Consider the following 26,861-nt stretch of genomic DNA (forward strand, 5'->3'; position numbering starts at 1 on the left):
CACGCCTTTAATCCCAGCACTCGGGAGGCAGAGGCAGGCGGATCTCTGTGAGTTCGAGACTAGCCTGGTCTACAGAGCTAGTTCCAGGACAGTCTCGAACTCACAGAGATCCGCCTGCCTCTGCCTCCCGAGTGCTGGGATTAAAGGCGTGCGCCACCACCGCCCGGCTAAGTCACTTTGTAACAGACCAAATCTGACACTGTGGCAGCTTTTGTTGCAAAACCGCAAGTACTTGAGCTTCTGCTAATTCAGGCAGTGGGGTTCCGCTGCAAAACTTAGCCAAGGCAGGCAGAATGGGCCTGTGTCGCCGAGTGTGTCTCGGACTCGGCACTGGGGCCGGAGTCACGAACTGAAAAACAGCACCCGGGAGGGTGCTGTGTTAGCTAGCGGCTACCCGCTTGAGTCGGGGGCAAAATAGCCCGACGTTGGACGCCAAAATGTAGCGGCGTAAACGAATGCAGACAGAGTGTAAATATATATATATATAGCTTTAATGTAGAAATAGACTTACAGAACCACCGTTCCCGCGGAGACCAGGAAAGCAGAAGCAAGCGCTCGGAGCTTGCTTGCCAAATTTATAGGCAGACATTAGCCCGAGGCGAACACGCCCCCTAAGGGGCGGGACTTATCCCTACATAACAGCATTCTGTCTAAAAGAGAATTAGAGACAGTCGTTGACACAGAGTTCAGTATGAGTCACCCGGTCAAGGTGGCCTCCAGAGATGCTAATGCAGTAGCGACCTCACTTTACAAGGGCTCTAGACAAATAGGAACAATGTTGCCGGAGGTCAGCCAGTCTGGGGGAAGCACTGGAGCTCAAGCTCCAAGAGGTCTGCTTAGAGGGGCTGGGGCTTTCTGGAGAAGAGAAAACTCTAGGGGGGGGGGGGAGGGGACATCAACCCTGCCTCATGTCTCTTGACAGCAAGGCTGTCACAGAACCGGACAGAGTCTAACTGGCGGGAGGGCATGGGGTGGACGCACGGATGGATGTCATAAAAGGACTGATTTTCATTCAGAAGCAGGAGGAGTTTGCAACAATTAGAGCTATCTAAAATGGAACAGGGTGTTCAGAAGAGAATGAGGGCTGTTATTAGAGATGGAGGGGGTGGAGGATGACTTGGCTAGGAGGGCCCCTACCTTGGGAGAGGGCTCCTTCGGATGCTAAGATCCAGGACATTCTACATTGCAACCAGCGTAGAGAGAATGAAAAGGATCTAGCGAGAGCTTAGCTTGGCTGATGATGAGTCACTGTGTTGGGTTGGGAGGGGACGCTGAGTGGAGGAAAGAACTGACATGGAGAGGCGAAGTCAATAAGAACAGGTGACAAGGAACCAGGAAGGTGGGCGGCAAGGACAGTGAATATAGAATACCAGAAGTGCTCAGATTTTTTTCACGGTTCTGTCCCTGTTACAGAGTCTTTGTGTCCCTAGCCGTGCAAATTAACAAAGCACAGGAATCCAGAACTGAAAAGAAAATGCATCTCAGCCTAGAAGAATTGAGGCTAGAAAGAAATCTAAATGCTGTTCAAAATGGCCAAGCTAACCCGCTCTACTGATACTGTGCCCCTCAGCCTAGTGACGCAGGCTGCCATCAGATAGTGTGTTGCCATGACAATGGTCAGTGTGGAAAGGCTTTTGAGTTTTCTGTGTTCTGAAAGATTTCCTTAACCTGTCTTCAAGACTGTCATTTGTTCTTGCATATAAAAAAACCTCCGTGACGCTGGCTGATCCTCACTGTGCCTCCCCCATCCCATTAAAAACCAAGAGCAGGGTACAGGTCCCAGGCTGTTTAGGGAAGGTGAGAAACCATGGAGGGGGTAGACAGATTCAGCCGCTTTGCAAGGGAATTGATCCCCAGCATGTCTGTCTAGTTGAACTTGTTCAGCCTTGGGTGGTTTTTTTGTTTGTTTGTTTGGTTGGTTTGGTTTTTCTGTTTTCTCACTACAGCACTTAGAAATATGGATAATGAGATTTTAGCCTATTGGAACTCAAAGCCCAGAAGATTCCTCTTTACTGAGTTACATGCATTCTACATTCCACAGGGGAACTGAAGGCAGAAGCAAATGTAGATTGCACCTAGCCCATCTTTTCTGCCCCTCAGTTCTAATGAAAGAAAAAAGACAAAAATTAAAAAAAAGAGAGAGTCAACTTAAGTTACTCACTTTAGACCCAGCATAGAAAAGGTCTGTTTGCTTGACCTTCTTGTGCCAGTGAACATCCTAAAGGCCTAATTCACTGGTCCCAAGAAAGTTCACATTAGAGAGTGCATGACTGAACATAGCTCATGACTGCTAGTGTGAAATCGTCCTTGCCCCATCTCCACATGCTTGGAGTTGTTTGCCTTTCCTCTGGTTAACATACTCCAAAGGAATTAGCTCATAGTGAACCTTCCAGAGTTGGAACAGTGCTGATGTAATCAGTCCCTAGAGGGGCCCAGCTAGCTCTGCACGGGGAAATGGGCTAGAGGTAGGAGCTTTGCTGCACAGTAGTACCAATGGCATTTGAAGCAAGTAGGGGCCACCTGGGGCCCTGAGCTTAATGTTTCAGCCAGATTCAACTGGCTGCAAAGAGGGGAGGGAGCACTATGCTCTTGTATGTGGGGGAATTAACACTGGAGGTTTCAACGCATGCTTAGGGTTCCCAGAACTTGTCTTGAGATACAGGAAAAAATGAGTGGGATCAAGAGAAAAGGAGGAAGAAGGGGAGAGGAGGAAAGTACGAGAGGGAAAAACAAGGACTCCGTACTCCTGCCCTTTCCAGTCCTTGCTGAAGAGAACAGCCGCCGCTACAGGGCAGGCTGGGGCGGGACCAACAGACTGGTCTTAGTGTGCAGAGAGAAGGCACAGGTGAAATAATAAGAATAATGGCCACTATGTCTCTTCTAGATGAAGAGACCAAGGCTCAGGGAGAATAAGTGACTTAATCAAGCTCCCTTTGTTCAGCAAGTTCTTTTTTTTTTTTTTTTTTTTTTTTTTTGGATTTTTCGAGACAGGGTTTCTCCATAGCTTTTGGTTCCTGTCCTGGATCTAGCTCTTGTAGACCAGGTTGGCCTCGAACTCACAGAGATCCGCCTGCCTCCGCCTCCCGAGTGCTGGGATTAAAGGCGTGCGCCACCACCGCCCGGCCAGCAAGTTCTTACTAAGCACTTCAGTGTGAGTCACATGCTATGAGGGCCAGCACAGTCATTTGAACCCAGGGCTGTCTTAGCTAGCGGGAACGTAGGAGTCAGTCTCTGGCCTCTTTGGTTCCCCTCCTCCACTCAGCGGCATTGCCCTGTCAACTCTACTGGCCATCCCTGTGTGCTTTATCCAGTGGCCCTACCCCCAGTAAACCCTGCTCAGTGCACACTGCTTACCCTGCTCCTTCCGTGCAGCTGATCCACAGCACCCGAAATCGCGTGTCTCCCTAGAAACAAGAGGAAAATGCCTATGAGCATCCCCGAAAGTTCTGACCCCTGAGCCATGCCTTTTCGTGCTCCCCGGACCTCCACCCACACCATGCCTCCATCAGCTTCACCAAGCTGAACTCTGGAGCTTTGAACTCCATTCTGAGCTAAGTAGAGAAGGTCAGGGGACAGAAGGAGCTAGCGCCACAGCTGCTGCCCTCCAGTGTGCTGTGGTGGCTGGCTCTAGTCCGCTGTTTACAGCTCCACAGCCCCATACTGAGACCCTTTGCACATCTGCTGCTAATGTCCTTCGGAGAGCTAGTGTATAGGGGATCAAGGAAAACGCACCCCCTGTTCAGCCTGAAGTCTGGAGGTAGCATCCATCTACGAGTTGGCAAAGAGGCTCAGACTTCAAGGACTGCTGGAGCCCTCAGCTCAAAGCAGCTCAGCTCTGCCTGAAGAGACACTACCCCAAAGAAATAAGGCTTCCACACACACCCATTCTTGCTGCCTGGAGCAGGAAGGGGGTAGGAGGCAGAGTTGATTCCAAGGATAGATTGAGCATTTGCATTCCAGTTTCTTGGAAGGACTTTGGAGCAGGATTGGTGGAAATCCTGAGCCAGTTTGTCTGGTTTTAAGTAAAGATCTCTGACATCTAGGCCTTATCTCCCCTTCTCACTCCCTCCCCGCCCCCCACTGTTGTTTCTTCTCCAGGAGCTGGCCACCTGCTTGCACTTTCCCACTGAGCAGACTCCTCTCCTTACTTCACTAAAGAAAATAAGAAAGGGACGCTTTATTGTGGATTTTGTTGCGAAATAAGTTACAAAAATGGCATGCAAAATTTTTCAAATTCTAAAAAAAAGGAGGCTAATCCCCAAAGTTACAATAAATTAGCAGCTTAAATTCAATATGCAATGAAATGAAGGCCAGTGGCAGATTACTTATGAAAACTGGAGATTTCTACCTAAAACCATGAAGGAACTAACTGCAAGTGTATCACACACTCATTGTGCTGGGTATTTCACATATACTAACGCATGGTATGTCCTTATGGGGCAGGAGACTGATAACCATGGGCACAGTATACCATGCTTGTGATCACATAACACCAAGTGGTGAACACTCTAAATTTGAATCCAGGCCTTGCTGTCCCTACCAATCATCTCCCACCTGCTTTTTTCCATTGTTCTTTATAATCCCTTCCTATCCTTCATGGGCTCCCAAAATGCATCCTGAACCCATTAAATTTTAAGAGGTACAATTCTGCCTTCACTTTAAAGCTCAACCCAGTCAAGTTATTTTTGAACCTCCCACGGTGTCATGAGCTGTATGGATGGCTGAAGACATGATCTCTGCTTCCGGTGAGTAACTGAGAAATCTGGAGGACGACACAAAACCGAAGCCCCTTGGGTGGATGCAGATATCCTGGGGCTGACACTGCATAGAAGCCACTGAGGGTAAAACTAGAGGGAGATGACTTCCTGGAGGCTGGAGGATTGGAGTAGAGCAGAGTACAGAGGTGATGTTCTGCAAGGGACTCTCAGAAGCGTGAGGACAGAGCTGGCTGCCCTGGATTTCAGGCTGAATAGTCTAGATCACATACAAAAGAAGTGGAAGCCATCGCAGTTCTGGAATGAGGGTATAACATGATATAGTCATGCTTGAGATGGATCATGATGGTGTGGTCTAAAGGTGGACCTGAGGGAACCTGAACGAGTGCTGAGAAGTGCCGTGGGAAGAGTGTCACTAGTCCTTGAGGTAGATCATTTATAGGGAGAGGATAGAGAATAAGGGGAAAGGACAATGGCTCTGGGGTTTCCTAGATAAGCACAAACTAGGACTTGGTAGCTGCCAGTACAGGAGGCCTAGTTTTACACACACACATGCTTAAAATACCTTATTCTGTTCATAACATATTCTGTTTCGATATACTGAATGTAAGGTATAATGTTAATTCCATCTAGTGTTTTTATGTGGGAAAATTTGTTGCAGCCAACTACAAAGAAAAATTTTAGAAATAATTTGGTAAGACAAGTATTATATGTTAAGTAAAGAAAACTCAAAATGGTTTAATGCCATTGAGTCTCAATTATGTGTGTGTGTGTGTGTGTGTGTGTGTGTGTATGCATGTATACATGTGTATAATGAATGTATGAGTATGTGGCTATGCACAGAAAAACATCCAAAAGAAATGATAATAGTAGTTATCTTCAGTAATAACTTTTTGAGACAGTGTTTCACTGCTTAGCCCAGGCTGGCCTCAAACTCATGATCCTCCTGCCTCAGCCTCCCTGGTGCAGCAAGTGCTGCAATACCCAGCTACCATCATCTTCAATGATACTTTGCCAGAGTACCTTAACAGTAGTTGTCAAGGGTTAAAATTACGGATAATTTTTCTTTCCTTTTTATTCTTTTTCTATATTTTTAAGTTTCTAACATAAATATATATTACCTCCCAGTCAGAAAAGAAGTAACATGTTTTTTGTTTAAAGAAAAAGACAGTAAGAACTGGGGAGGCAGCTCAGGAGCAGAGCAGCTATGTAGCCTTCCAAAAAGTCAATAAAACTTTAATCCTTAATTTAGATCCTATTTTCCAATTCCAGATTATAAAATATGGCTACCACACCTACCTACAGACCATTCCAAAGACTTGTCAGGGGGAGTGTTTTAAATACTCCGTTTTCTCTAGGTACCTCTAGGAATTCTAGGGCATTCCATTTACCTCGAAAAACAGATCATCCTCTGTCTGATGATGTAAATCCTCTTAGGTCCTGGGTAGGAAATCCAAATGTTTCCTTTTCCAAAATGCCTGTACCCCCTAAAGCAGCTATTTCAGTCTCTCTGGGTTTTGCCTTCTAATCACCTGATCCTCTGCGGTCGTGAGTGCAATAGCTACATAATATGTCCTACACTCAAGTAGAATGACTTCTCATAGTTTCTTCTTCTCAAAATCATTTCAGATAAAGGCCAGGTGTTGTGGCGTACAGCTGCAGTCCTAGCGCTCATGAGGCCGAGGCAGAAGTGTTGATGGTACATTGCCAGCATTTGCTTTATAGTGAGACCATGTCTTAGGAAAGTAATTATGGCTGGTCAAATGGCTCCATAGGTTAAGATTCTTGCCACTGAGCCTGATGACCTGAATTCAGTCCTCGTGACCCACGTGTCTACCAAATGGGAGGACTGATTCCTGCAAGTAATCCTGACCTCCACCCACACATATATATGCCTACACACACTAGATAAATAAATGTAAACAAAAATTAAGCAGAATTAGTTCTTTTGTGCTTTTCCATGTGAACTTTGGAAAAACCTTGTCTAATTCTAAAAAGTGATTTTGATAAGATTTAGAAAGAACTTGTGTTAAAGCCTATACTTCTTTTGGATATAATTGACATCTTTACTTTGTTGTTTTCCAACCTATAAATATAGCGTGTCTCAACTTTGAGATTTAGGCCTTCTTCCTTTTTGTTAATTTTGAAGTGCTGAAGATTGAACTTTATGCATCTTTTGTGTATGCTAGAGCAACCACTATACCGCCGAGCTACATCTCCAGCCATTTTCACTTTTTTTTTTTAAATTTTGAGACAGAAATTACTAGGTCACCCAAGGAGGCCTTGAGCTTCAATCCTCCTGCCTCAGTCTCACACATCCCTGGGATTACAGGTGTAAGCCACCATACACAGCTATATTTTTATTTCCTTCATTAACATTTTGTAACATATAGTAAAAATACCAATCTACCAAGATCCAGCAATCCAAACTGTGTATGCGTCACACATCAGTGTATTAAAAAACATGAAGAAAAACTGATACGGTTGTACGGGGAAATAGAGGATTCATCACTGAGGCTGAGAAGATAACCCAGCAGGAGAGTGCTTGCCTCGCATGTGCAAGGTCTTAGCTCAACCCTCATTTCAGCAAAGAAAAAAAAAGTCCACGATTAGAGACTTCAGCATCCCTTTCTCATCAATAGAAAAGAGCTAGGATATAGAAGATTCAACAGTGCTACCAATCAATAGGCTTTAACTGACATTTATAGGCTACTCCAAACAACAGAACACACGTATTTCTTAAGTTTTAAAGGAACATATAACAAGATAGGACCATATGCTCAGCCATAAAACTAATCTCAACCAATTGAGAATAATTGAAATTACGTAGAATATATTTTCTAATCGTAATAGTATCAGCATAGAAATTATAAGCCTCTTGCAAAAAAAAAAACTCCAGACCTACATAGCTTCACTAGATAATACTAATTCTACTGAAATGAAGAATGAACACCAATTCTATATTATCTCTCTCAAAAAAAATAGAAAAGAAAAATCTGGTTGTTGTTGCTGTTGTTGTTTGTGCTTTTTGAGAAAGTTCCTCTCTGTCTCTGTCTGTGTGAGCATGTGTCTGTGTACACGGCCATGTGTGTGAGTGCAGGCATGTGTGCCAGAACACACATATGTAGGTCAGAGAACACCTTGTTTGAGACAGTGTCTCTGTTCATTGCTGCATATGCCAGGCTAGCTGGCCTTTGAGTTTCCAGTCCTTCAGCCTTTCCCCCCCCCACCCCACGTCACAGTAGGAGCCTTGGGATTACAGATGTATGCTACCACAGATTCCAGGGATTTGAACTGGAGTTCTCGTGACTGGGGTAAGTGCCTTACACACTGAGCCTTCCTCTCTCTGGCCCGACAGGTTTTGCTATGCAGTCCTGGCTGTTCTAGAACTCCCTATGTAGACTAGATTAACCTGAAATTTGTGGTAATCTTCTTGCCTCTGCCTCTTCAGTGTTTACTTCAAAGGCATATGCCACTACACCTCCCTGCCTCAACAGGGGAAAATCTTTAAAAAAAATTAATCCCCAAAGTATGCACTGCTATATGATACTGAATGATGAAATGGAATGTTTTCCCTCTAAGCTCCAGACCAAGGCAATTTTGCCACTCTTATTCAAGATAGTACTGGAATTCCTAGCCAAACAATAAGGTAAGAAAAGGAAATTTATAAAAAATATCTATCAGAAAGAGAGAAAATAACATTATTTCTATTTTATTATGAATGATGACTTATGTCAAAAATCTAAAGGAATTTATCAAGAAAATACCTAGAACTTTAAAAAAATATAACTTCATTAAGTCTTTAAAAAAGAAAAAAGTATTGAGCCAACCATGGTGGCTCACCCTTGTAATCCCAGCTACTGAGGCAGAAGGAATCCCAGTTTGAGGTTTGCCTGGGTAGCTTAGTGGGATTCTCTAGTATTTAAAAAAAAATGGGGGCTGAAGGGATGATTCAGCAGTTATGAGTACTAGCTGCTCTTTCAGAGGTCTTGAGTTCAAATCCCAGCACCCACATGGTGGCTCACTGTGCCCATAATTATAGTACCGTGAGATCCAATTCCCTCTTCTGGTATGCCAATGTACTGCAGACAAAATATCCACATACATAAAATACATGCATACATACATGCATGCATGCATGCATACATACATCTTTAAAAAATAAAAGCAATGAGCCGGGCGATGGTGGCGCACGCCTTTAATCCCAGCACTCGGGAGGCAGAGGCAGGCGGATCTCTGTGAGTTCAAGACCAGCCTGGTCTACAGAGCTAGTTCCAGGAACAGGCTCCAAAACCACAGAGAAACCCTGTCTCGAAAAACCAAAAAAAAAATAAAATAAAATAAAAAAAAAATAAAAGCAAAGAAGGCAATCAAGATGACTTGGCCAGTAAAGACACTTGCCACCAACCCTGATGATTTTAGTTAGCCCCCTGGTCCCACAGTGTGGAAGGGGAGAACTGACTCTCAAAAGTTGTCCACACATTGCACACATGCACTGTGACACACCCACACATTATACACACACACACAATCATCCTATAAATTATGTTCCTTTAGAGAACTCTAACACAGACCCTATCTCAAAATAGTCAAAAGAAAATGTCCATATGCATGTATGTATGTATGTATATAGAAAGGGGATTTATTAGGCTGTGGTCCAACTGGTCCCACAGTGACCGTCTACCAATGGAACATCCAAGAATCCAGTAGTTGTTAAGTCCTTGAGGCTGATTACCTCGGCTGGTCTTCTGTGTAGGTTGGAATCCTGAAGAAGTAGGCTCTAATGCCAGTGAAGGAATGAACTTGTAAGGGAGAGTGAGGGCAAGCAGGCAGAGAGAGAGAGCAAGCTTCCTTCCTCCATGTCCTTTATATAGACCGCCAGCAGAAGGTGTGGTCCAGAGTGAAGGGGGATCTTCCCACCCAAAAAGATCTGGATTAAAGGTGAATCTTCCCACCTTAAAAGACAGACTAGAAATGGATCTTCCCCCTTCAAATTATTTAATTAAGAAAAAAATCCCTCACAAGTGTGTCCATCCACTTGGGTTTTAGTTATTTCCAGACATAGTTAAATTGACAACCAAAAATAGCCATCACAGGGTCATATTAAATTTCCCAAGCTAAACTTTAACTTCCTATGTAGCCCAAGCAGACCTTGAATTTACAATCCTCCTGCCTCAGTATACACCAGTGCTGGGATTACAGACCGGTGCCACCAAAGCCTAGCTTCTACTGAAATAGTTTTAAGTTTAGTTTTATATATATATATATATATATATATATATATATATATATGTATATATATATATACATATACATATATATATATATTTTTTTTCAAAGTCTGGATTCCATAGTCGGACACCATTGATAATTTAAGGACAAAAAAAGCCCCTCATTGCTGCTTAGCAGTACAAATTGATGCTCCCATTAGACCTCCAATGATATACCACCCCTTGGCAGGAATGGAAGTAGCATATTTTTTTTAGACAGAGCCTTCCTGTATAGCCCAGGCTGGCCTCAAACTCACAACCTTCCTGCCTCGGCCTCCTCAGTGCTGGAGTTACAGGTATGCACTGCCACATTTGGTCCTTTTTCACTGTCCCCATGTAACCTCTACTAATAGGTGAGTCTCCTTGGTATTCAACTGAAGTGGGAAAGGAGGCCAGATATTGCTAGGCTAATTTTCGATTTCAAGTTTCCTATAAATACATATTAGGTGTTAATCTGTGCCAAAAGCTGCCCTGGGCACAGTGATAGACATTGCCGATCATAGAGCTCCTATTCTCTGGAACAGGATACACTATGAGCAAATAAACATTTAGTGATGAGTAGCAATTAATTCAGAGGAGCGCCATTTAGACCCTGGTCAATAAAGTCTCTCTGAGGAAATGGTGTTTGAGAATCTCGGTTTAATGAAGTGAGTAAAGTTGAAAAAGTGAGGTGAAGGGAAATGCAGGGTTAAAGCTCCACGGAAGGGATGGTCTCAGTGTGCTTACTGTAAATGTTTTCCTGTATATTAGAAATACAGATATCTCATGAAACTCTTTTAAGATAAAAACATTTAATGGCCATGCAGTGGTGGTGCGCACTCGGGAGATAGAGACAGGAGGATTTCTGTGAGTTTGAGGCCAGTCTGGTCTACAGAGTTAGTTCCAGACTGGCTCCAAAGCTACACAGAGAAAACATGTCTCAAAAGAAAATTACGTTTTAGTTAATGTGTGTGTTCAGAGGACAGCTTTTGAGGATGAGTTCTCCCTTTCAATCATATGGGTCCTGGGGATCAAAACGTGGTTGTCAGTCTTGGAAGCCGGTACCTTCACTTGCTGAGCCATGTCACCAGCTTCAAACTTTTGAATTTCATAGGTATTATTCTTTATGATGAAGCTGTTTAAAATAAGTTTATATAAGAAAGGTTTCTGTTGTGGCATGTAAATATGATAAAGCTCCTGGCAGTGTTGAGCTGAGAAGTACAGCTGTCTCTGGAGTATTTACTATTTCCATTCAATAGGTGAAAAACCCGAGGCTTTCTGAGGTTAATCTAGGCCACACAAGATGAAAGTGGGGGGTGAGGGGGAGATGGGATTCCACCTGGAAAGGTGAGGATTATGCTCAAACTTAAAAGAGGAAATAGACATTTTATTCTTCTGCCTGGTGAAGCTGATTATCACACAAAACAAATCAAAATTTTTTCAAAAGCAGCCGGCAGTGCCAATATGTTGAAACATTTTTGCGTTTGTTTTCCCAAAGCATATGCCTAAAGCATAATACTGCACTCAGCGTCCTCCAGCTCCTAGTGCTCAAATGAGCGAGGAGCGAAAGGAAGCTAGGCATTTATTAGAGAAAATAAGGTAAGGCTCTCAGAGTTCTGGAATGTCCAGCTGTTGACAATTTTTGGTCTACACAGAGACCCTTTAACCATCTGAGGTTGGGAGCTGTCTAGAGCTCAGCACCAAGCACTGAGAGTCATTTGATTGCAGAAGTAGCAGGCCCTGCTCCAGAGCCTGGCTGCCTGGGGGCAACTGATAAAGGAGTCTCTCTAAAAAGTTGCTACAGACTCCACAGACTTGCAGTCCCCTGCACTCCTCTGCTCTACCTGAATGGGGACATTCCAACACCACCAGCACCAAAATGTCACAACCTTTTGAGAAAGAGAAACATCTTTATGGGTCCTGGTTTGCCCACATCCTTCTGCCTCCTTGCAGCTCCAAGCATGTTTTGGAAGGGGATTTCATAAAGATTTCTAAATTGAGTTAGAATTTCAAGTCTATTGTGACATGCAAATTAGTCCTGCTTGCCTGTTGGCAGCAAAGCAGCTGAAGTGCCTAGAGACGGGCCATAAAATGAAAACATCAAAGTGATTAAATGTGCCCGAAGAGCATAATTGAGTGCATGAATAAGAGAAAATAAAACAAATTGATTTTCTCCAGTGCCAGAAAAACAGAATAATTGAGAACAAAATAATAGACTTTGAAGTAATCAAAGTGAGGAATGCACCATAGTGACACGGAAACAGCCAGTTGTGGGGGAGATTTATTGTGTTTCTGTTATCATTTTTACAACTTTAATTTCATTAGCTAATAAATACAAATCAATTGAAAAATCAGTCAACCAGAGAGGAAGGAGTCCCAAGCTGAAGAGGTGATCCTTAATCCACTATATAACACGTGTGCCAAGCCATACACACACACACACACACACACACACACACACACACACACACACGCTGTAAGCAGAACAAGTTCTGGAAAGCCTCATTTGGTTTTGGAGGTGGTGACTGGCTGCCTCTTATGCCTGTCACTTGCCAGATATGGTTTACAGATTGAGCCACAAAAGGGGTAACTCTTATATGCCACCAAGATTGCCATCGGAAAGAATGGCCTGAGTATAACCATATTGGTTTACAAAAAATGACATTTTCATGCCACTAACCACACCTGTAATTTTGCCTTGCATCATATGACTTCATTTAGTGGTGATGGTGGTGGTGGCAGCTATGAACTACAATAGCAGGAGCACCTGCCATTCTTGGATGGTGGCTTGCTGCCTCAATCCCCCCCCCTAAAAAAATAGTGGCATTGAAATCTAATGTCAAATTGAGAGGACCAGCCCTTTGGCATCCAGGTTGGTAGCTATGATGCTGGACAGGATCAAGGGCAGAAAGCTAGATGGAAGTAGACTTGTTGTGTTGAGCCTGACAGTAGAGCATCAGGGACAGCAAGCCATGCTGGGACCAGGTACTGGAAGATCACAGAGTAAACATGAGACTGCTTAGAAACTATTTTTATGGCTCCTCCAAGAAAAGAATCCCTCCACCCCACTCCTCAGCTGTTCATAGCTCAGTGGCCCTTCCCTTCAAGATTCACAGCATGGATGTTGTGACCTGAATTGTGGGTTTTCCTTCATAGGCCTTTGAGCTACTCCGGTCGGGACTTCCAGATGTTCATGACACACCCTGTCTTCAAGGCTCCATAGTTAGTGGCCATGCCTTTGGCTCTAGTAAAGGTCTTGGGGCCAATGGGACTGTAAACCAGGGTGTGCAAAAGGAGCTGGCATTGCTGAGACTGGCACTACTTACTGGCTACCACAGGATGGCATGGATAAGAGACTGGCCTGCCAGACCATTTTTGTCCCCTTGAATCCATCTTCTAGGAAGCACCAAGATGCTGAAGAGGGTCTCAGACCTTCTAGTAGCATGCAAGGCCTAGCTAGAATATGCCTTGAAGTGAGTAGTAGATATTAATATTTTGTATAAGACCGCAAAAGTTTGTCTCCAGTTGAAGCTGAAAATCTCAGCTTCATTTCCCACTGGTGTTTGGGTGGAGCAAATCATTTTGAAACTCTAAAGCATTATACAGATGTAAAGCTGAATTATCCTTCCTACTTCTGTTATTCCTATTATCCTTAATTTCCCAGCACAGAATTTTTTTCTGGAGAAAAATGTGGAGAAGGAACATGGACAAGAGAAGCTGGGAGTTGTGACTCCCAAATGCCTGGGAGGCAATCACCCAGCCCAATAGATGGACAACTGCTGAGGCCAGCTCCACTTGCTGCCTGGCAGACACACAGCCCACTCCTGTGATGTCACCCCTACAGTTACTTGTGCCCATCCCTCCGCATAGAGCCAGCAGATTTAGGCACAGGAGGGGAGAAAAAATGAATCATAGGCTATTTAGAAATTGCTTCGATTCCATTTGAGCCTGCCGTGGTGCCTCGCAAGCTGAGCAGAGCACCCTAAGTCACAGGGTAATGGGCTTTAAGTGCTGATAGCTGGGAAGTGCCGGAAGCCTGGTGGGATTAATCCACAACCCCAGGTTCTAATTCAGGTGAGAGAATGACAAGTGGCAAATGGTGATTCTACAGAATTGACATTGAAAGGCTTTCTGATGACAGGAAAGATTGACATCCCAAGGCAAGCAATACAGTTGACAATCGCCAGCTGAAAAATTAAATGAGCCCTTCGTGTCAGCAACATGCCCAAGGCTGGATAGAATTCCTTCAGACTGAGCCAGGTGTGCTGTCTCTCATCCTAGCACTCTGGAGGCTGAGACAAGAAGATTGCTCCAAGTTCAAGGCCAGTCTCAGCTAATTCAGTGTACTCCAGGACATCTTGGCCTATAAAGTGATGCCATCTCAAAAGAGGGCTGGAGGATGACTCAGCAGTAATAATTCATTTTCTTTTAAGAAAAGTAAGAACTGTTGGGCTACCATTGCCCCCAGTTAAGAGAAAGACCCTCACAACTGTCATCAACTAGAAAACCCACTCTAGATCATACAAGTCACCCCTCTCCTCACTAAAATCCCAGCCACTTCACTCTCTCCTTGCCTACCATCCTGAGCTCTGGCCACAAAACCTTGTGCTTGTCTATATACTTACTACTATATTCCTGCAGCCTGCAACCTCTTTCCCTTTTGCCCTCCACAATGCCATCTGCTGTGAGACCCTCTGTTCCTCTGAGGGGCAATTCTGCCTCCAGCGCTCCAAGGGTCACTTTGGCGTTCCTCCAGCCTGCTATAGTACTGTCTTCGCAATTATTTGTTGGGAAAGGGAACAGAAGAGGTAACGAGAGTGAGTATAATAAAAGTACATTATGCTCATATATGAAAGTGTCACCATGACGCTGGCAAGTAACCCATTCTTTTTGGTTTTTCGAGATAGGGCTTTCTCTGTATAACAGCCCTAGTGGTCCTGGAACTCGCTCTGTAGACCAAGCTGGCCTCAAACTCACAGAGCTCTGCCTGCCTCTGCTTCCTAAATTCTGGGATTAAAGGCGTGTACCACTGTACCCAGCTGAACCCCATTTTTTGTAAAATTAATTTGTACTAACTTAAAAGAGGTCTAAAATCTCATTTGTCACCCAGCCCAAAATGTTGAGTCTCCACTTATTGCCATGTATTTGCTTGCCTCAACCATGTTTATAATAAGGTCCTTAAGAGGAATGAGCCAAGTTTCAGCCTCTGAGTTGAGGATGAAATTACTCAATCAGCTGCCGCATGGCTCTACAGGCATTAGTTCCTTCAGTGACTGGGACTTGTGCCCCTGCTGGGTGCCAGGCTCTGTAAAGGATGCTGGCGACAGAGAAGTGAGCACGGTGGACATTGCTGCCACCTGCAAAGAGCCTTTGGGGAGAGACAGGCTGCCAACAGGTAAAGCAACACGGATGCTTCTAGTGTGCTGGGCGCGTCGATGAAAAGAAAACAGGACCACGTGGCAGAGAAGTAAGTGACTGGGGTGGCTATTTAACTTGGGTGTTCCTAAGGCCCCTCAGACGTGACTTTTCAGTTCAAACCGGTGGACTCAAGGTGACGGAAGTGATGAGATGGGTCAAATATTAGACTATCCAAGGACAGCATCCAGAGAGAATGAATGGCAAGTTTGAAGGAAGGGCATGCCCTGTAAGGGGAGACTTGTGTTCAGGCCATACAAGAAGCCCATGTGGCTAGAACTCATGAGATCTGACCTGAGCACTAATAAAAATACCTGTCTAATACATAGTTGAGTATAGGGGATGGGGAGAGAATCAGGGAGCCAGCTTCAAAGCTACCAGAGCTCTCCATGCAAAGGGTAGTCGTGGTTCAGAGATGTAACAGTAGTGGAGGGGGAGAAGTGCATGGATTCGCCATCTGTTTTGGAATTGAATCGCAGGACTTAATAATGGATTGAAGAGGAAGGTTATAAACAGAGGAAGAAACAAAATCTCGATTCAGTCAGTGCCATGACAGAGGGACAAAAACACCAGTGGTCTGTGTTTATATTCTAAGTGCTCACTACTATGAGCTACCTCGTTGGGTGGCAGGACGTTTCCACCTTCCCAGAAAGCTTTTTTGGACAACACTAGTCTATATTTAAAAAGACTAAATAATCATAGAAGACAAGTCTCAGGCTGGAGAATATATTCACTATATGAAGAACCAGCTCAACAATAGGAAAACAAAGAACCCAAATTGGAGATGGCAACAGATCTGAAAAGAAGCTCATGCAAGATATACAGATGGCAAGAACGTGTATGGGTAGATGGTCAACGTTGTGTGCCACAAAGGAACTGCAAATTAAAGCAACAGGATAGCACGGCACACCTATTCGAACAGATGCTGCCAAAACCAAGTGCTGGAGGAGACAAGGAGCCACGGGAACTCTCAGTCTTTGTTGGTGAGGACATAAAATAGTGCAGCCCATTGGGAGGACAGTTTACCACTTTGTGCCAAAACTAAGCAGTCTTGCTGTGTGATCCAGCAATGGCTTCCTTGGTATCTGCCCAAGTAAGTTAAAACTCATGTCCATAAAAAAAGCTGTACATGAATGTTTAGAGCATATTGATCATTATTCATAATCATCCAAACATGGAAGTAACCAAGAGGACTTTCAGTAGGTGAGTGGATCAACTGGGATCAGGAAGTTCAGGAAGCACTGTACATGTCCCTTTTCTCCCATTAACGTTTTGCATTAGTTGGGTGCACCCTGCTCAGTCTTTCTGCAAACCTGAAACTGCTCTAAGTCTATTAATTAAAAAGGAAAGACTAAGAAAAAAGCTTACTAGCACCTAGCAAGGGACATAGCACAAGGGAACCACTACATATATGTTCACTGAAAAGCTGGATAGGCAAATGAGTCTGTCAGCGGACTTGAGAGGCTAAGGCAGGAGAAGCTTTAGTTTGAGGCCAGTCTGGGCTACATAGCAAGACATTGTCTCAGAAAAGCAGAAAGAATGAACCAATGAATCAAAAGAACCCAGGCCTCCTGAGTCTCGGTTCTGAAGGTCTTCTTGTATATCAGAGGTGAAGACTTAGTATAACTAATTATCCAGACCAGAATATTGAGAAGGAAATGGAGTGTCCTGAGTGTAAACTAGAAGTTATGAACAGCTCACAGGCTACATTTTGCTTCCAAAAGTAATTTGACTATTCATATCTTCAAAATTTTCAGTAACCCACACTTAACACTGTGGATACTTTGCATTAAAATATGTATTTCTGTCTTCACTTGGGAAATGAACAAATCTAGACTCCTGGGGCCTCTATGCCTGCCTAGTAAAGAATGGCTGGATCCACTTGGCATGTGCATCTTGTTTGCCACAAACCCTATCCCTCCCATTTGTATGTCTCACTCTAGGCCAAGCATGGGTTTCTGCTCACACTCTGTTAGTTTTCTTTATTTTTATAGTAGCTGACCAAAAAAGGAAAGCGTTTTTGAGATACAGTCTAACTATGTATTGGTGCGGGAGAATTGTCTGTATTCTGTCAATCATGTTTTAAATAAGTGCTGATTGGCCAGGCAGGAAATATAGGCGGGAAAACCAGACAGGAAGTAGAAATGATGTAATGACAGCAGGCGAATTCTGGGAAGGGGGAAGCTGATTCCTCCCACTCCTGCCTAGACCACCAAAGCAGCAGTATGTGATCTGCCCCACTGAAAAAAGGTAGTGAGCCACATGGCTAACATAGATCAGAGAAATGGGTTAATTAAGATGTGAGAGTTAGCCAGTGAAAGGCTATAGCTAATGGACCAATCAGCTTATTTATAGAGACCTATGTGTGATTTTCCTTGGGGCTAAACAGCTGGGGGTACCAGGAGGGGCAAAACCCCAACAACAAGCAGGCCCCATTCATGTTACAATGTATCACTAGTTGCTCTGTGATACTGTTTAGACCAGCTGGCCTCGAATGGGGAGGTCTGCCTGCTTCTGACCCCAAGTGTTAGGAGGAAAGGTGTGTATCACCACACCCAGCATGAAAGTATTTATTATACTGGTCATGATTCAAGGTGGGAAAATGATAAAAGCATCATAACAGCTCCATGTCTTGCCCTAGTTGGATTTTGCTCACATGCACTAGATTCTCTGGCTCTCTGGGCATCTAGGTTTGCTCTCTCTAATCTGAAGCCTAACCTCAAGATGTCTCTGAGTTAGTTCTATTTGGAACTTTCCCTTGCACTGTCTCCCAGGCCTCAAACTGTGTTGGCCTTAGAATTTTGTCAGGCTACCACCTACTTCTAGAAAAGCTGGACATCGGGAGAAAAACAATGGGCATTATTTAAGCTTACATATTTTTGGTTACCCAAATTCAACGTTGCTCATCATCCACTTTTGGTGGAAATAATTTCTGCTGTTTTACATAATTGCCTCCAAATGTAATGACAGACGAAGTCAGGTGTAATAGAATACAGCACCAGCCTTTCCTCTCTGTGGTCATCTGTGGCTAAATCACAATGACCCAGAGTCTTATCCTTTCATGGATTCATTTATTCCCCAAGCACTGGCTACACTTACAAATGGAGGGATCCTTGCTTCCGTAGTGGGGTTCCCCATGGGGTGTCCTCAGCAGAGGCTCTCATGTATGGACAGGGCCTACGTATGAAGTCCTGTCTAGATAAAGCTTTAGGCTTTACTCCCAGATAGTCAGGGGTGGGGCCACATTTGGCAGTGAGCAAGAAGCAGCCCTACAATCAAGAGAAGCGTCAGTGAAGAGGCTGAGGCAGTGACCTGAAGAAAGAGATGTGGCAGAGGTTACGGTAGTGCAAGAGAAAGGAGAGAGAACTCAGGCAAATCTTGAAGTTAGGTTTGGCAGCCCATAAGACATAAAGGGGCATGAACAAAGACATAAAGAATCAGGCATGGTCCAAGGATTTTGAGTTAGTTTCCAACACCAAAAACATGATCCAAAATATAAGAAAAAAACTGCTGAATTTGGCCTCATCAAAAATTAACTTTAGCTTTACAAAAGACTTGCTAGCAGAATGCAGAGATAACAAATGTACTGAGATAAAATGTTTGCAAATCATATACCCAACAACAGATTTGTATCTAAAACATACAAAGAGCTCTCCAAACTCAACAGTAGAAAAACTGCAAATTAAAAAATGGGCATAAGACATAAAAAGGGAGATACAAATAGCAAATTAACACATAAAAGATGTTTAACATCATTAACTATTAGGAGACATCAAAATGAGATCACAACAAGATAGCACCATATACCCATCAGAATAGGCAAAACAAACAATTCTGCATGCTGGCAAGGGTGTGGAGGAACCAGATCCCTGGCAAGTGTATAAATGACACAGTGACTCTGAAAAACACTTCGACAGTTTCTTATAAAACTAAATGTATTTGGGAGGCAGAGGCAGGTAGGTCTCTCTGAGTTTGAGGCCAGTCTGGTCTACAGAGTGAGTTCTAAGACAGTCAGGGTTACACAGAGGAACCCTGGCTCAAACAAAACAAAAAAAAAACAATTAAATGTACACTGTGTTTACTCAAAACCCTGTATGTGAAATAGAAACTTTATTCATAATAGCAAGAAAGCTCAGTTCTCCTTCAGTGGGTGGGGGTTAAACAGACTGTGCCACAGGCACAGGTATTTCGTGCACACAGCAACTTGGATGGGCTTTTTACATTTATTAATTATACAAAATAATGTGTTTCACTGGCGTTTTCATGCATATGTACCATATGCATTGATCATATTCAGCCTTATAACCTTCTCTATCCCCCCTTTGGATAGATCTTAAGGGCAGTGGAAATGGCAGTCACAAAATTTTATGTACTATAATAGTCCATTTATGTAACATTCTAGAAATGAAACTGTTTTAGAGATGAAGAACATTAATGGTCACCAGGGCTTAGAGAAGGTGAAGGGGGAAGAATGGGAATGACTGGGTTTTAAAAGGGTAGGAAGAGCAGGGATGAGATACCACAGTTCTGAGTCATGTTTGGAATAAAGATTATATGAATCTACACTTGTGAGAAAATTGGATAGAACTATATACTTATTAGCATATAATACAAGTTAGATTCATGAAATACGAATAATATCTATGAATTGCGCGAATGTCAACTTCCTAGTTTTGATGTGAACAACAATCATGTAAGATGCTAATTGGAAAAAAGCTGGTGAAGGCTCCATGGGTCCTCCCCTTACTATGGTGTTTGTTGTTGCTGTTATTTGCAACTTCCTATGGATCTGTAGTGCTTGCTTCCATTTATATGGCATTCTTTGGGTGGGGGGGTCGAGACAGGGTTTCTCTGTGTAGCCGTGGCTGTCCCGGAACTCACTCTGTAGACCAGGCTGGCCTTGAACTCACAAAGATCCACCTGCCTCTGCCTCCTGAGTGCTAGGATTAAAGGTGTGTGCCACCACCATCCGGCTCTTATATGGCACTCTTGAAAAGACAACACTATAATGACAGAGAAGACATCAGTAGCTGCCAGGTAGGCAGAAGGATGTGACTTCTAAAAAATGGCGCTGAAGGCTTTAAGGGTTAGGAATCTTCTGTATCATGAACAAATATATATGTTCAGAATCAGGTCTGTGCATTGAGAAAGTCAATTTTACTGTAATTTTAAAGTTACAAAAGTAGAACTCAATTGTAGACCGCTTTCCTAGCACTCACAGGGATCGGGATTTGATCCCCAGCACCAAAACCTAAGTACGATTTTTAGAAAAGCTACTGGGTTTTTTTTCTGATTACCTCCTTCTCCCTCTCCACTCATCCGTCATTCTCCATCCACTGTATGCCTGCTGGCGTGAGGCACCCTGTAGCTTCTGATGCTTAAAGGAGAACAGTATCCTTCCTGTTTCAAGGACAAGCAGGAAGTAGAACTTGAACTCTGGTGTTCTGCTCAAGGAAATGGAGCAAAGAGAAGACTGAGCAAGGAGCAAGTGAACAAACTGAGCACTTTTAGAGCCGGGTTCTGTGTAATGCTTTTCCAGCAGCACTCTTGACCCAACCTTTCTTGACTCCATACTGCATAGGTCCCACAAGAGAAAATGCCAGAAGGGTTGTGCCCTGCTAAGGGGGATAGAAAGGTTGGGGTAGAGGAAGATTTGATGCAGTTAACTGTGAACTCTGAAAAGTATTATCTGGACACGTACGTGTGTGTGTGTGTGTGTGTGTGTGTGTGTGTGTGTGTGTGTGTGTGTCTAAAAACATTTGGACTAGGATCGACTGCACGATTGATCTGGATTGGCCTGAACCCACCCGGTCTCAGCAGTCAGCTGGTGATCAAAAATCCTGATTTGTATACTGCTTTCTAGGATAACAAGAGTATCTAGGCCCTTTGTCCCTCATCATTTAAGGCTTAATTCACATAAAAAGGGTCACCACATACTCATTCTCAGCAGGAGAACTGGCCCCAAAATATAACCACTTCTTTTCTTCTCTGCAGCTCCATTGAGGTATGTCATTCATATATGTTACCTGAATTTGAGTTCTGTTTTCTCTCCTGTTTGCAGGGAATCTGAAGCATGTGGTCTAGTTGACAAAAAGAGATCGGATTTCCAGAGCTGGGAAGCAGTGCCTATAATGAAGACAGTGTGTTGATGCAAGCAGTTTGTGGAATTTGTGACTGCAGGGGAAATTTGGAAGAAATTACTTCCTGAAAATTTCCAAGGGGCACCAAGTGGCAGCTGGCCTCCTGGGGTGAGGAGGCAGGCACCCCAGAGCCAGGAAGATATCCAATGTTTAAAGTGTTTATTTTAAAACACACACACAAATGCCGTTTTTAATGTTTCAAAATTATTTTTAAGCAAATTGGGGGGGGGAGTATTTTTATCTTCTTAAAGGGGACAAGTCACAAACTGCAGGAAAGTGGGATGAGGTGCAGCAGACAGGCAGGTTTAGACCCCAGCGCCATTTGGTAGAGCCCTGTGGGGGGTGCTCTCAGCAGACTGGGGGGAAGAGGAGTCTTGCCACTTTTGTTTTACTATTGTGCACTCATGTTGTTTCTAATAAAAATCTTTCAAAACCTAGCTCTGCCTCGCTCTTCTCACTGTAAACTGCCACTGACGGCACACACCTCTGGACTTTTCCTGTCACCAAAGGTCAGACATGACCCTCTTACTTCCATATTCTGCCCTGGCCAGCCTAGGACTCCCACCCTAAAACTTGGACCCTCGTAGGGAACTAGTGTATCCCCTGCCCAGATGACACACTCTGTCACGTGCTAGGGCCTGTCCATGAAAAACAAGGTGCAAGGTTACAGGCTCTGTGTCCATGAAAAGGAGACTGTTGCACTCTGAGGAGGCGCCTGCCCTGCCAAAGATTCAGGGGTAGGAACACAAGGTCTCAGGGGGCGTTTCCATGCGTTAGACAGGCCACTTCCGTCTCAGGTGTAGATAGTTGAGACGCATGACCGCTGACTGGTGTAACCCGGGGAGATGGTGCAATGGTGATGAAAAGTCAGCCATTCAGTATGATTTTAGAAGCCGATTGACCAAATATTTATTAAGTTCTCTCAACCACTGTGACAAGTCTAAGAGACACAAGCACAACCCAGACCTGGCCTTGGGCAAAGGGAAGAAAAAGCAAATACATGCGCAAAGCCAAATTGAGAGCAACTGGCGCAGCCCACAGGCCCCCAGCAGCATGTCTGAAGGGATATTTAACTTGAATTTCCCCAAGCAAGCAAACAAGTAAGCAAGCAAGAGCATTCCACAGAAGGGAGTGAGAAAGCCCTGAGTGTGTCCTGAGCTGGGAATAGCCGTGCTTTTATTAAACAGTGAGGGTGTCTGGTGGACAAGAAGTACCAGTCACTTCAAATGTCCACTATTCTAATTATACACTCTGGCCTTAAGGCAGTTTGGCTTACACTGCAAAGAATGGGGATTTCAAAGAATTGAAGAGTTGGGAGGTGCTGAATGCGCTGGTGCCAAGGTTGGCCCTCTCAAAGATTTGTTTATCCCACTTTTAGGTTCCCATTGCAGTCCTTTCAAGGGGGCCTACCTCCAAAGTCCCTGTGAAGGCAACCGCCTGGTAAAAAACAACGGCTAGCTAGTGCCCTATGGCCTTCTCAGTGAGAATGGACCTGGTCAAAGTTATGCCTCCAATATGGAGAGAATGGGGGAAGAAGATTCTGGGGGTGCCAAGGCAGCCTAGCCAGGCTGGCACTACCTGAGAACCAGCTTGGCCTCAGTTTTGGCCCAACAGAATGGGCTTCTGCCAGGACAGAATGGACACTAGTGCAGGGGCCTCCAGGCTGACATTGATCGCATTCCTATAGGATATGCTAGCCTGGAGTGCAGTTCCGTGGCAGGCCAGGTGCCCAGCACACACAAGGCCCTGGGTTCTGTCCCCTAACACATCAAAAACAGGAGAAGAGAGGACAAAAGAGAGGTAAGAAGAGAAGGAAAAGAGGAAAACATTAGATTAAAAAGAACGACAGGTAAAACCAGGAATCACTTAAACTTTACAAAAGAAAATTGAAATACCCAAAGGTAGACCCATCATCCACCAAAGCAACACAGCAGGCTAAGACCAGCTCTGTCCGGAATTATGAAGGCATGAGGAAAAGCATCAGAGCATCAGCTGGGACTAGGAAATTACAAGATGCTTTGTTTTGCCTTTGAGTTTTTTTCTCTCTATTTTTTCAGATTTCCTCTAGTGAATTACATTTTAGTTTGACAATAGAATAATAATAGGTTTGGGTATAGTTCAGTGGTAGAATGCCTGCCTATTATCCAAAAGGCCCTGGGTTTCACCCCTAGTCCCACAAATCAAGTAATAAGCTAAAAATGAATTGCTTGTTTAAGCAACACTAATTAAACTCAGTCGCCAAGGGAAAAAAAAAAAGACATGAGGGTAGGAAGAGACTTGTTTGTTAGAAGGGGTTCAGTTGGAGGAGATGGGGGAATAAGAGAAGGTGATGGGGTGAATGTGATCCAGATACATTTATGTACATGTATGAAATTGTCAGGATAAATTTTAAATTTTTGCAAATGGTCTTTCAAGCCGGTGAGATAAAGATCAAAGTCAGTTGGAACCTCCCACAGTGCAGACTTGTGCTCAGCCTAGGGGCTGTTCTTACTGCCCAGGAGACTCTGAGCACAGACCCAGAAGAAATGGGCTCCAAGGCAAGTGTATCCTGGTGTGAGCCTGCCCTCCCAGCAGCCAAAGGCTGCTGTCCACCTGGCTACTGTAAAACTAAGTTCAGACCTAGTGACTCTAACGACAAACAAGAGGCAAGCATTAGAACGCACCCCTTCTTATAGGCCATTTCTACTGGAAGTATGGCATTCTCTTTCCTGCTGGCGAGGTATTGCACCCATTTTAAGAGATGAGAAAACTGAGGCTCCAAACTGATGAGACTTGCCCAGTAGTGAGTGGGAGAGAACAACTCCAGCCAGAACTGCAAGCTCCCTTACTTTTTTCCACAGCCCCACACTAGTGTCACTAGAATATTTTTTAAACTGACTTTGGAGTAAACATCTTTCTTGCCACTACAAAGTCCATGCTGGATGAAGCCACACACTACTCCCAGCCCTCACCCTACCACAAATACACCAACTGTTCCTGTGCTTTTCAGTAAGGTGCTTGGCCTTGCCGAGTCTCTTTCTGCACATGGAAAGTAGAGCAAAGTATTTCTGTGCTTCATGGGCTCTTGTGAGGGGCTACCGACTTTTCAAAGATGGGAGCATCTGAAAAGAGCCCCCAAAATTGTGGGTGGTAGCACATGCCTTTAACCGCGGTGCCTGAGAGGTAGAAGCAGTGGTTCAAGACCAGCCTGGGCTGTATGGGAGCCTGTCTCAACCAAAGCCCAAATATTGTGCATATGAGGGCTTCCACTAGCCCCCAGGCACACACCAGGGCCAAAGAGACTATAAGAAAACTTTAGGCTATGTCTACAACTCGAGGGTTAAGAAACACAGCCATCTTAAAAAGAATATATGTGTGTGAAGCCCTGGAGTCAATTCCCACCACTGAAGAAAAAGAATATATATATATATATATATATATATATATATATATATATATATATATATTGGATATGCATGTATTTGCATAAAACATCTTTGAAAAAATACACAAGAAACTGGGACACTTCAGTTGCCTCCAGGCAGGGAAACCAGGTGGCAAGTGGCTGGGGAAGTGAGGTAGACTTGCACTGTTTCTTTTTGTACCTTCTGATTTTTTAACCATGTGAATGTATTACCTGGTCCCTGAGAAAGTAAATAAATAAAATTTAAAAATAAGAAAAAAGCCAAGGGAAAATTCCCAAGCCAGCTTACCTTTGGGGAGAGTGGCTGTACCTCCACCACATTCATTGTGAGCTGTCACAGAGAGAGCAGTATATTTCCAATTCTATATTTAAAAGACTTTCTCGGGCAGAAATATTTCTTCATTAGAAAATCAAATATTGTCAATCAACAGAAAAGGGAAGATATAAAAAGAGGAAGATGAGGAGAATGAAGGAAAGGAAAGGAAGCAGCCATCAGACTGAAGCCCTTGGCAGACAGTTTCTGCAGCCATTCCCTTGATGTATTTGCCATGGGCAGGTCCTACACCACATGCTCAGTGCTAGGCCCACAGCTGCCCAGTAGAGCCTCGGCAAGCAACACATCTCATACTGCCTACATTTGAGCCTCTCTCTGACACCCATTAGCTCTGGAACGTTATCCAAGTAACCCACTCTCTTGGAAGCTTAGTTTGATATCTATCAAATATACTCCCTGGCCCTCCCTCCAGGGAGGGAACTGCCTGTGAGGGGCACAGACGTTAACAATAAATAACAATAACACTCAGGTACAGTCGTACATGCCTACAGCCCCAGTCACTCAAGAGACTGAGGCAGGAGAATCACTTGAGCCTGGGAGTTCCAGCTAGTCTAGGCAATACCACAAGACTGTGTCTCCTTAAAGAAAAAGAAAGAAAGCTAAAGGGGGAAAGGGGACTGACAAGGTAACTGAGATGACAGAGTCTTGCCTAGATGTATGCAACCCTGGGTTCAAGCCCCAGCACTACATAAACCCTAGACAGCGAGACACTTCGGTAATCCCAGGAATTCACATCATCCTTGCGGATATAGTGAGTATGAGATCAGTCTGAGCTACAGACTCCATCTCAAAAAGAAAAAAGGCAAGAAACAAGAAGAATGAGGAAGAAAGAAAAGAAATAGACAGGAGGAAGGAGAGAGGAAAGGAAAAAGAAAGGAAGGAAAAAACTGTCAACGATCTGCAAAGCACAATAACAACTTGTTGGTTTAGGGTTTTTTTTAAAGTCTCATCTGCTACAGATACAAAGAAAACTGTTGACACTTGAAATAATATATCTTGGGCTCAGTTTTAAGGACTCTGGAGGAGAAAATGTATGCTGAGGGGAATAGACGAAACAAGATGTGAAAACTGATCACTGTTGAAGTAGGTTGCATTATACTACACTCTCTCCTTTTTTAATTTGGTTGAGATGCTAGGCGTGGTGGTGCATGTCTGTCTGTAATCCCCACACGGGAAGGCAAAGACAGGAGGTTCCTGAAGACTCACGCAGTGACCAGCAAGCATAATCAAAATGACAAGCTTCTGACTCAGTAGAATACCCTGTCTTGACGGGTAGTGGTAGCACATGCCTTTAATCCCAGCAGCACTCAGGAGGTAGAAGCAGGCAGATCTCTGTGAGTTCGAGGCCAGCCTGGTCGGTCTACAGAGCTAGTTTCAAGGACAATAGGAATGTTATACAGAGAAACCCTGACCTGAAAAAAAAACAAACAAACAACAAAACAACAAAAAAGACCCTCTCTCTTTTTTTGGTTTTTGTTTTGTTTTTCAAGACAGGGTTTCTCTGTGGGACAGTCCTGATTGTCCTGGAACTCACTCTATAAACCAGATCGGCCTCAAACTCACAGAAATTCGCCCGCTTCTGCCTCCAGGGTGCTGCAATTAAAG

General features: G+C 44.0%; 1 protein-coding gene across 2 annotated transcripts in view; it reads left to right on the forward strand.

The window, feature by feature from the left end:
* The window catches only part of Hdac8 (histone deacetylase 8), a 264,674-nt gene that overhangs the window by 202,206 nt on the left and 35,607 nt on the right, over positions 1 to 26,861 (forward strand). Inside the window, exon 11 of one of the 2 annotated variants that reach the window (XM_041644502.1) lies at positions 21,441 to 21,479. The exons of the other annotated variant lie outside the window; for it this stretch is intronic. Coding sequence (XP_041500436.1) covers positions 21,441 to 21,463 — 23 coding nt within the window. The 3' untranslated portion in view covers positions 21,464 to 21,479. Of the gene's footprint in view, positions 1 to 21,440; positions 21,480 to 26,861 lie in introns of those variants that run through there. 2 annotated transcript variants of the gene reach the window in all.

This window comes from Microtus oregoni, unplaced genomic scaffold, assembly GCF_018167655.1.
Source record: "Microtus oregoni isolate MIOR12 unplaced genomic scaffold, Mior012 000097F_ref0000449, whole genome shotgun sequence".
NCBI classification, from domain to species: Eukaryota; Metazoa; Chordata; class Mammalia; order Rodentia; family Cricetidae; genus Microtus; species Microtus oregoni.